Below are 11,647 nucleotides of genomic sequence, written 5' to 3'. Positions count from 1 at the left end.
CTATGATTCACAATTTGCAATTATTTAATAATTTGATACTTCCCAACTTTTGCAAATTGAAAATGAAAGAAGTAAATGAACTAATTTTCCTTCATATTTATAATGTTTGAGTCCTTCGATTTTATTGGCTTGAAAAAAGATAATGGAAAACATTTACAAGTGTTCTTTTATACCATTTCACTGTCAAAATGGATCTTTCAATATATATATATATACACACACTATTAACCCACAAGATTTTCTCTCCATATAATAATTCCTAAAAAGCACTTTATGCTTACCTTTATATAAATTACCCTTTGTTCTCGTATAATCATCTTTCATCATTACTGGTAAAATATTATTAATTTATTGTATAATTACACTCAACTAAAAATAAAACGTTTAAAACACATAGTTGAATTATAATAGTTTGTGTTTGTGGTGTAAATTATTTAAGTTTAATTTATAATAATATGTGTTTGGTGGATAAAATATTTTAGTTTGATAAGAAAACAATAAAGACAATAATAAAAAGTAAAAAATCGATAAATACAAAATAATAAAAACGATAACAAATATCAAAATATTGTTTACCAGATACATGCTTAGTATAGAAGGACAAAAACTAATTGATAAGCTTCCTCAAAAGGAATAGTTTATATGGGCAGAAGAAAGGACATGCCCTAAAAGTTAAAGGTAGTTTAGGATTATGCATATACAATATATGCCATTTTGATTTGGTACATAAAGTACAAAGTGGACTTTGATTTGGGTGGCTGACCTTCACCTTTTCCTTTTTTCTTCGGAAAAAAAAAAGAAAAAAACTAAAATTATTATCAAATATAACAAAATATTTATCGATGTCTACATGTGATAGAATACAAAAAGTTGCTATGTGTGTTTATCATGACACATATAGTAGTTTATCTTATGAGATCATAGATTTATCATGATATTTTTCTAAGAGATTTTGCTATTTAAAATAATTTTATGAGAAACTATGGTTTCATTACTTTTCTTTAATTAGTCTTTAAACTTTTAGTTTTGTATTTACTAAATGATTGAGATGTTTAATTATATATACATAATTTACTGATTTATTAGATATAAAATTAAATTTTATGTCTAATAATAACCTAAATTATCTTTGTTTTAATAAATTTATTATTGAAAATTTTGAAAGAAAAATGATGGTCTATTAGGCATAAAACTCGGAGTATAAATGACTAATTAAGACACCTTTCACGTTACCAAAAAAACAAACACGTTAAAGTTTAGATAAGTTCCGACAAGAAACTTGTAATTTAACTTATGTTTAATTATAGATTATGTGTATATAATTTAAGGTCCGTTTGAATTGACTTAAGAAAAAAATATTTTTTAAGAAACTCATTTTTGTGAAAATTGTTTAGAATATACTTAAAATATAGTTTTGAGTAGCTTTAAAACATTTTAATTTTTTTCTTTTCAAAATAAATTATTTTTTAAATTAAACACTTTAAAGTGTAATCCAAACACATCATTAATCCCAAATTATACATTTTCCAACTTTTTTTTCTTTCCTTTCTTCTTAATCTTGTACTTTACTATTAATCTTTTGTTGTTCCTTTCTTGGAATCAGGTAAACTATTACATAAAAAATAATATCAAGTAAGTTAGTTTATGATCTTATAAACAATACTACAACTTTCTTTTAGTACAATTGGAATAGGAAGATTTAAACTATAGTCCTCATGGGCATTAATACTCTCATATGCTAGTTTGATATGTTTGCTTAGTTTTTTTGACACTAAATACGTTTATTTCATCCAAATAAAATGTTGAGTACTTCAACCTGATTAAAAACAATACATGTGAGTGCGAAAATTGATACAACGTTTCATCCTGATTCTAACTGAATCTTCGTTCCATTCTCAAATTAATTGAAGAGATGTTGAAACATAAAGAGAAATGAGAGGAGAGGAAGGAAAGAATAAAAGGAAATGGCTATTATCTATCTATATATATAAAGTGTATGATAGGTTAAAAGAGAAAGTAAAAGATGTTTGAGTTTAATTCACACCTACCAAAAAGCAGATAATGTCTTTTATATATATGTGTATATCCTTTATCATTTCCACACTCGTGATTCTCGTGCCATTTTTTCTTTCTCTTTCAAATATCACTTTTTAATTTGGTAGATCGATAACCGTTTTGTTTTCTGTTTTTGTAAAATTAAGTCTATAGATATTATTTTTATTTCTAACTTTTTTTCTCCTATTTTATTTATATTTTACTATGATTTGAAAAACAAAAACTAAATTTAAAAACTAAAAAAAACAACTTTCAAAAAGTCGTGTCTTGTATTCTAAACATGGCTAAGAATTTACAAATTACGTAAACTATTGTAAAAAATTGAAAAGAAATAGATCTAATTTTCAAAAAACATAAAAACAGAAATTGAGATATGGGACGGAATCTATGTTATCCACTACAACCTTTTTTAGTTTACATTATACAAAAAAAAAGTATCTATATTTTTTCATACTATAATTCAATTATAAATAATTTTTTTTAAAAAATAATTATTTGATATGACAACTTATGTCCAAAAATTAAAACGCATACATCAAGACATTAGTTACGACCTAACTTCAATGATATAAAAGACTTTTTTAGTACCTATTAATTAGGGGGTCGATTAAACTCTCAAATACAAAGTGTTCATTGTTTGTAAAAATTGATTATTTTCTAAAAGTCAAACTAAATTGAACGAAGAAATTTAGTGAACTCAAATGAATTTGATTCGATTCGGTTTAAATTTAAAAAATAACGATGCTATGTTTGTGTTTCCATTCTTACATAGATGATATTGTGCTAATACTTATGGTAAAATTCTCATACGTTCTAATTTTAATTTTAATAATTTTAAAGTTTGAAAATTAAAATAAAACTTTAAAAGGGAAGAGGGTAATAGAAATCTATTTGTAAATTTAGAGATATATTTTGTAAAATTTATAGTTTTTTTTTCTTTTACAGATATAGTATTGTTTTTTCTTTTTTTTTTGTGATAAAAGATATTTAAATTAATTTCTTAACAATTAAATAATTGTTTCGTCATATTAGTCAAAACACACATAAAGTTGATCTTACTCATCCATGTATACAAAAATAAATAAATAAAAGTCCTGATTATTTTTTTATTATTTTTTTATTGGGTACGAAAAACAATCCGTTGTAATTACGATATTAAGCTAATTATAACATTACTTTCACTGCATAATAAAATTTTATGAACATATCAATACTTCATCGATAATTTTATATTCTTACATGTTATTATAATCAAAATGAGAGGTTGATTACATATAATCTACCAGAAAATAATATGATATTACAAAATGATAATTGAGTTTTAAGTTTAAACATGTTAATATGAATTAATTGATAAAATTATATGATTTGTAAATTACACATCATCAACAAAAAAATTTAAATAATCTATTTAAATTTATAAAGCTCTATATATTGAGAGATTTGCCTCAAATCTCTCAAATTCAAATCCAAGTTTCCCTTTCTTTGCTATGTCTATGTGTATCCAAACTCTAGAAACTCAAGTTAATGCTTACAAATTGCACATGGTAGAGATACCCATACCAATACCATGATGTAATTATGCCAACCACTCTCCCAAAATTAATACCAAAAGCTTAGATTTTTCTCTCTTATTGCTCTCTGCTTTTAATTTCCTCCCCCATATCCCTTTCAACCTCAACTTAATTAGAACAAAGTAATTAAACAAATAAATAAAATAGACGTAATAAAATTAAAGGGTATTAAACTTTAAATAAAAAGAAAGAAAAAACAGGGGAAAAAAAGGAATTAAAATATCATTTTAATCTATTTTTAAGGTTTTTAAAATTGTTCCATTTTAGTTTAGGCATTTCCTTCTTCTATTATCAACAACATTTTACTATAAATCTTGAAAACACACATACACGAAATTATTATTATATTACTACTAATTAATTTCGAAAAAAAATTAAAATGGAAAGATTAAATTTAGATTTATTGATAGTAGGAAAAGTAAAATTGAATAATAAATATATATAAAGAGGCTGAAATGGAATAAAGTTGAGAGTAAAATGATACTGCTAATAATAGTTTTAATTAATAAGGATGATATAATAATATGCACATATATCTAAGAACAGAAAGGGAATTTATAAGCACTAGAAAAACAGCATTAACATCAAGAAGGGGCAGCAGAAATCCTAATTTCATCAAAAGAATAGCTTGATCTCATCAAGGTGCTTGAAAAAGGTGGAGGAATGGGCAATTCTTCAAGCTCATCAAAGAAATGATCATGATTTTCTATTTCTGATTTTTTTGTTTTTATGATCATCAGCTCATCACAACATGAAGAAGAATTAGAAGAAGAAGAAATAATTATTGGTTCTTGATCCAAACACTCATCTTTTATTTTTTCAATTCCTTTTTTCTCTTCATCTTCTACTAATAATAATTCATCTTCTTCTTCTTCTTCTACTTCTTCTACCTCTTCTTCTTCAGTACTCTGACTAATAATAATGCTGTTTTTATCATCATTATTACTGTTGTTATCATGATCTTGTGCTTGATTTGGAACAAGATCATGATGATCTTCATCATCATCTCGATCCAACGGCTGTGGTGGATCGATCTCTTGTTGATAATTTTGATCCAAATTAAGAGTAGAGATGTTGGGACCTGGATGGTTATGGCTTGAAGTGTATGTTATAATGAACATTGAACCATCTGTTTTGCATCTCTCAACTTGTTTTTTTGCTGAACAACCCTTTGTTGTACTACATCTATAATAACCCCTAAAGAAACACATCAACAAAAAATGAGATAAATTTGGAGGGGAAAACCCCCTTTTTCTTTTACAAGAGACAGCAAAAAGAAAATAAAAAAAAAAACTTTTTTGTTTTGTTTAAGAACCTTGGATATGGAGATCCTTTGATGGGTTTTTGGCCATATTTTCTCCAAGACCAAAAATCAGGAGGTGGACCTTCATTTTTCATCTTCCCTATCCCTATTGCAGCTTTTTTAGACCCAATCTTTACAGTAACCACAGTCTTTTGAACAACCTTTCTGCAAAAATTAAAAGAAAAGGGGGGGTTTTGTTTTTGGGGAGGAAAAAACAGAACTTAAAAAGAAGAGTTTGTTTTTTTTTTTCCTTTACAAAATAGATAGGGAAGAAGAAAAAAAAACAAACAAACAAACCTTTTTTTGGAAAGGGGTTGTTCTTCTTCTGGTGTGGGTTGAGTTGAAAGAAGATGATGTTCATGATTTGGGTTTGGTTTGAAAGAATGATGAGAAGAAACCTCCATGGGTATTGGCTAATTAATTTGGTTTTTTTCTTCTTTTTTTTTGGGTGAGCATTTGAAAGAGAAAAGGGGCAAAGGGGAAGAGAGGTTGTTTGTTAATAAAGAAAGGAGTAGGATGAAGAAGGAGACAGAGCCCATTTGTGTTATGATGAGAGAGAAGAATGAGATGACAAAATCACCCCTCCCCAAGTTGCTGTCTTTTGCTGCTCATCACTCATTTAATGGGATTAAAAGTGTTGGAGAGAGAGTCTGTGTGAGGCAGGTTTGTGCATTATTACACAAAGTTAAATATTTGTTTTAGTATCACCCATTCACTAACACTTTTATCACTATTTACTCATTCTTACAAACGTATCAAATCTAAATCCGTAGTTCTCGATAAGAATAATCTTAGTGCCAAGGCTATCACAATCATCCTAACATGATACATTATAAAACACATACATGTGTGTTTCTTTCTTCATTTTTCTCCTAGTTTGTTATGCTTGAGTGAATGAAAAAGGAAGAGATCACGATAAAGATAACCATCATGTTAGGGTTACAATAGAGATGAACATTATATTATCGCTGACGCGGAAGTTATAAAATGTGGTTGTGCACTATGACGTACGCAAAAGGTTAAGTTTCATATGTTAGTAAGAGATAGTTCATCACTCGTCAAAGTGTTTACGAATAAGTCATTTGATTAAAAAAAAATATTTTAGAAAGATCTACTTTTTTATTTGCTTAAATTATAAAATTTTATTAATAGATCATTCAAGTATTGTTAGAGTGCTCAAACTCCTATTTTAAAAATAATAATTAAATGTATAGCAAAATTTTTTTAAAAAAAATCTAAATATAGTAAATTCTATTCAAAATAAACTTGTTGGATAGAGTTTGATTATATTTAGATTATTTAAAAAATAATTCTATATCATGCTAATATTTTAATTTTCACCACTCTTAAATTCTAAGAAATTAGAAAAAGGAAAGAAAGAAAAAGGGTGGTGGGGCCTTAGATATTTTTTGATTGGCTGCATGGCACATTTGTTGGTCCTACTCCATCTAGCAAAGATATATAAATCCTATATCCTGTGGTCAATATAATTTAGAATTTATGACTTCTTCTTTTTCTTTTCAAAAAAGAACATGTATTGAATTTTTACATTATTATTATTTTTTATTTTATTTTTACAACATATACTTAGGGATATCAACATTTTACATTTCTTTTTAGTAAATTCATTTTCTTTTTTGTTTCCACTTTATTGAGTAATTTCATTCATCTCTATCAAATATCTCATTGGCATATTCTTGAGTTTAGAGATCCATTGCATTATTTGAGTAGTTATTAGTTAGAATGTTTGACTTGAGTGATCCAATAAAGATATACATTTTGTGGTGAATAAGAATGGTAGGAAGGGATTGTGACATTGTGTGCTTTGGTCTTCAAGGTTTTTCTACTCCTAATGTGTGGGAGGCTCTATCTCCTACAAAATTAGATGTGTCTTTATATATACTTTATAGGTTACCTATGTGAGACTATATTTGTCATCGGTATGATTCTATCTCTAGCATCTATATTCTTTGATTGATCATTTTAGACCGACAATTTCAAGAGAGTGGTCTAAAATAATTTTAATAGTATTTGTCCATTTTAATGCAGATCTGCACTTGTATCACGAAGTTTAGAGAGTGGTCTAATGTATGGTTATAGTATTGTTATATATGGTCAAAGTGTAATGTAACCTTTGTATTCACTGTTCACAACTCTAGTATATTTTTCAAGTCGTAGTTTTTTCAATCGTTCCTTTTGACTTGGGGCATCTAGGAAGAGGGTGATTGTGATCAGATTTTTCTCTTGGGATCTTTTTCTATGATCAATTGTGTTCTTTTTAGTCCTTTTTAATGGTTATATTTGGTTTGTTTTATTCGTTTCAACAATTATGATTCTTATTTATTCCTGTTTTGATATCAAGTTGTTTAGTCATTTTTTTTTTTACAATTTAATGTCTTAGAAAAAGAAAAAAAAAAAGATGCATTTTTGTGTTAATTAACACACATTTATAATAAAATAAATAATAATAATAATAAGTGCTTTAATTTGCAAACGCCAATAATAAATTTGGGAAAAAAGAAAAATAAAAGCACTAATTCACATTATAATGCCACGCCCACCACACCAAAAAAGTTAATGATTTTCTTTAGGCTAAGTTTATAAAAGGAAAATTATTTTAAATATTTTAATTTGTTTTCGTTATATTTAAAAATATTGTACGCTTAGAAATAAAATAAAATTTTGTTTGTTAAAAAAATTGAATTTTTAAAACATTTTAATTAAGTTAAGGGTCTAAAACGAATTCCCATATTTGATTTACCCAATAAAAAGGTTATAGGAATCTTCAACATCACAAAAATCCATAACACTAACATCACTTTCTTTAGGTGTGCATGTTCTCAACTCTTGAACCAATGAATTTTGTTATGAGAATTAGTGGCCACTAATCACTTAATCACTATGCAAATTTTATCAAACTACTTACCATATGTTACGATATCTTATTCCTTTTATTATGTTGAAATCAAAACTAACCTAACTAGTAATATAAATTTGAGAATACCCTTAAGAACTCGTAATTAAAAGAAGTACAGACTCTTTTTTCTTTTCTTTTCTTTTTTTTTTTGTTAAAAGAAATCAAAAGCTCTAAAATTTTTCTCAATTTGACCCTCAAATTTTTCTACCAAGTTTCCATATCCAAATTGTGAACAATATGAATTAGAAAAAAAAACATTGGTTTGAATTAAACAGAAACATAAAGAGAGATACTTATCATGGCCCAAATAGGCCCAAAGTCGTTATGAAAGAGGCCATGATGGTCCAAAAATACTTCATTGGCTCAACTCATAATGAACCAAAAGTACTTTTGGAAAAAAAAAAGAAGCATAAATCTTCATTTAAAGTGAATCTGTTAGCATTCATATCACAAAAATGGTAACAAACGAATAATTCAAAATTACTCACTTTTTCCATCTGTTCACAACCTCGTAGACATGTTTATATATAGACCAAAACCGGTAAAATAATACTAATAATTGGGTGGATAACCTATCTAGTATAGTTTGGGGCAAAAGCTCAAACCAACCTTCTTCACCAAGGAGATGTTGAGGTTGAGCTTCGAAATTTGATAAAATAATCGTGTCAAATGCATGTCTTGACCCATTTAGTTCGAGAGAATTAATATGACTCGATAACTCTAATAAGCTAGGATGCCATAGGTCATAATTTCACTATAAATAATACATCTTTATGATCTCAAAAGAAGTAAATCTATTCTAACACTCAAACTCAATTAATCCTCTATTTGCTACATATATATGCTTTACGACTTAAGACTAAGTGCTTGTGTAGAAAATAACACAAATGTGTGCTAATTTTTCATTATATAGATAACATATTTTTCCAAATTAATTCACTATATATTGTTGCCACGTGAAATTTAGTATCAACAATCATTATATATTACTCATAAACATTTTGGTCTATCAAGTTTGATCCACCAACAATTTTAGTACGGCTAAAATTCCTAAATTTGGTGGGTGAGCCAAAGAAAAGGGTTAGTTAAAGAAAGAATGGAGTTTTTTTAATCAAAGTTTTAGGAGGCTAGAAGTTTAATTCGAATAGAAATTTAATAGATAAGAATTTTAGGAAACTTTGTTTTGGTGGAAATTTGCTTTGTAGGCACTCACAAAAGATAAAACTTCAACGAAAAAAATTGATATTTAAAAACTTTATGATTTTGGTAAAAAAATGTAATCATCTTATGATATATATTTTTTCATTTTAGCCCATTGATATCCTAAATTTTGCAATAGAATTAACTTCTAAAATTTTTTCCTTTTGGTATATAACCATTTATATGATTTAAGTCAAGATTGAAGTTAGAGATTAAAAAAATCATTTTAAATGTATTATTATATATATGTATACATTTAACCAATTTGAATATATCTATTAAAGTACTAATAAACATATATAATGGCCAATAATAATCAAACCTACATGTGTTTTAGCTTGAAAATAATTTAATTGAATCAAGCACTTTCATTCAAATATCTTAATATTTACTCTTATATTATAACGTTGACAAAAAAAAAAAAAAAAAAACTCTCCTACTTGTTACATTCCTATTTTCTTTTTATATATAAAAAATAAAAAAATATTAATATTTAAAGACAAATATATTTATATTTTTGGTTTATGTTCTTTATTTTATTCTAAAACAAAAACATGCAATCACACATTCATAATTCAACAACAACAAAAAAAAATCTATCTAAACCACTAAGTTGAGGTAATCTTTTATGTTAAACGGGTTACACAAATATTATTTTTTAGATATAAATACGAACTGTATGAATGTATTAATATTTATACATCATCTTACTTTGATCATATATATATATATACACAATAATTGAAAAAAATTCAATAAAAAAAGTAAGAAAAATTAAAAGCTAAATACATGCACATAAAAGGAAAATAAAGGTGATGAATGGACCAAGTCTTAGTCAACTCATCATCCAAAGGTGTGGACGTGGCATCCACTTAATGATTACAAGATTATTCCATAACAACAACTTATAGATTAAAAAATAACATCTTATAATATTTATTTTATACATTATTCCCAATCAAATTCTTTTGTCTTACTCAAAACCAAAAAGATTTGTTAATTTATAAAACAAAATCAATCTTTTTTCATTCATTTATCCTCTTCTTTATGTTCTTCTTTTGTCTCAATTTCCAACAACAATCAAAAACTGTCCTAAAGGCCCACGGCGCCATGGAAATTCTAAACACTTCCTTTTTGTTTCATCTCTTCGCCATCAACCTTCTTGGCCTCTTGCTTCCTCTCTCTCTCCTTCTTCTCGCTCGTCTCTCTTCCGCCCTATATCTCCTTGCTCTACTACCCTGGCCGCCCTCGTTCTTGCTCTCCCTTATACTTTATGTCAACTCTCCTCTTCTTTTCCTTCTTGTTTCTTTCGTCATCCTCTCCACTCTTCTCCACTCTCTCACCGGCAAATCCACTCTTCCCACCAAACTCCCCGGTCCCGTCTCCCAACCACGTCTTTACACGGCATGGATTTTCCTATGTACTCTCCAGGTATGTGTCGGCGTCGGGATCGAGGGGAGCTTATCGAGCGGGCTGAACGACTTGACGTCGACCGGCCACGTCGAGGGTGGCCTGTGGAGGAGACTGCTGTTTTTCCTTGGACTTCATGAAGCCGTGGTGCACTGGACGAGGGCGGTGGTGAAGCCGGTGGTAGACGACACCATATACGGGGAACCTCGGACAGAGAAGTGGTTTGAGACGGCAGCTACTGCGGTGAGCTTGGGCGGGCTGTGGTGGTGGCGGTTGAGGGATGAGGCGGAGGTGCTAGTGGTTGTGGCAGAAAGCAAGTGGTTGACGTCGGCGGAATTGGGTTGGGCAGACATTTCCGGGTGGTGCTTATATTACATTACCGTTGTAATTGGAATTGCTAAGATTGTTAAGTACTGTATTGGTTGGTTTGGTGGGAGTTTTGTCTCTAAAACACATTCTAAAACCTCCCATCTGGTTGGTGTTGAAGACAATGTTTGAAATTTTTTAATTAATTTTACAATTTATTGGTGGTAATTGGTGATATAAACCCACAGTCTCTAAGTTATTGAAAAACTGCATACCCCCTCAGAAAAGAGTATAAAAAAGATGTTCATACTTTGATCTTGATGTAGAGCCAAGAAGAAGAGTTAGATGAAAATCAAGGAATTAGAGAGAAATTGAGGGAGACATAGAACGCACAAAAATGTGGAAGAAGAGTATACTCCTAATATTTTATGAAGTCATTTAAGATAGTTTATGTTATGTTGTACAAGAATTTTAAAGTTGACATGAAACTCATTGGTCAATATTATTTGGATATTTTTGTAATGAATAATAGAAAAAGAGAGAGAGGCAAAAATATTAAGTACATCACATCACACGAAGTGATGTGTGATTAATATTATGACAATAAACCATATATTTTCAAAAGATCATTAAAATTAAAATTCTCCTCTCATAGCCTCTTTTATTATGGTATATATATATAGACAAATATAGTTAATTTCTACTAAAAGATATATTTAGCCACTTTTTCTTTTATTTTCTTTTTTTCTTTTTGCAAGAAAACATTGTTTAAATCATTTTTCAATTTCTACTATTTAAATATGGTTATTCTTTGTTGTTGACCTTAAAGTTTATTTTTAAGAATTAAATTGTTATAAAACTAAAAATATTCAAAATATGAAC

The 11,647-nt window shown here is 28.1% G+C and overlaps 2 protein-coding genes across 2 annotated transcripts; one reads left to right on the top strand and one right to left on the bottom strand.

Annotated features, from left to right (window-relative positions):
- Positions 1-4,095: 4,095 nt before the first annotated feature.
- Positions 4,096-5,516, bottom strand: LOC101212435 (probable WRKY transcription factor 27). Its single transcript, XM_004152307.3, has 3 exons — positions 5,230-5,516; positions 4,945-5,097; positions 4,096-4,826 (listed from the first exon to the last, which is right to left on the bottom strand). The coding sequence occupies exons 1-3, from the start codon at positions 5,334-5,336 to the stop codon at positions 4,214-4,216; spliced, it is 873 nt and encodes a 290-aa protein (XP_004152355.1). The 5' UTR covers positions 5,337-5,516; the 3' UTR covers positions 4,096-4,213.
- A 4,567-nt stretch (positions 5,517-10,083) lies between these two features.
- On the top strand, positions 10,084-11,278 carry LOC105435160 (hypothetical protein). The gene has a single exon (XM_011654654.2). It carries the CDS (start codon positions 10,097-10,099, stop codon positions 10,955-10,957), a length of 861 nt encoding a protein of 286 aa, XP_011652956.2. The 5' UTR covers positions 10,084-10,096; the 3' UTR covers positions 10,958-11,278.
- The last annotated feature ends 369 nt before the right edge of the window (positions 11,279-11,647 follow it).

Source organism: Cucumis sativus, chromosome 4, assembly GCF_000004075.3.
Source record: "Cucumis sativus cultivar 9930 chromosome 4, Cucumber_9930_V3, whole genome shotgun sequence".
Taxonomy (NCBI): Eukaryota; Viridiplantae; Streptophyta; class Magnoliopsida; order Cucurbitales; family Cucurbitaceae; genus Cucumis; species Cucumis sativus.
This window is presented reverse-complemented; position numbering and strand designations above follow the sequence as displayed.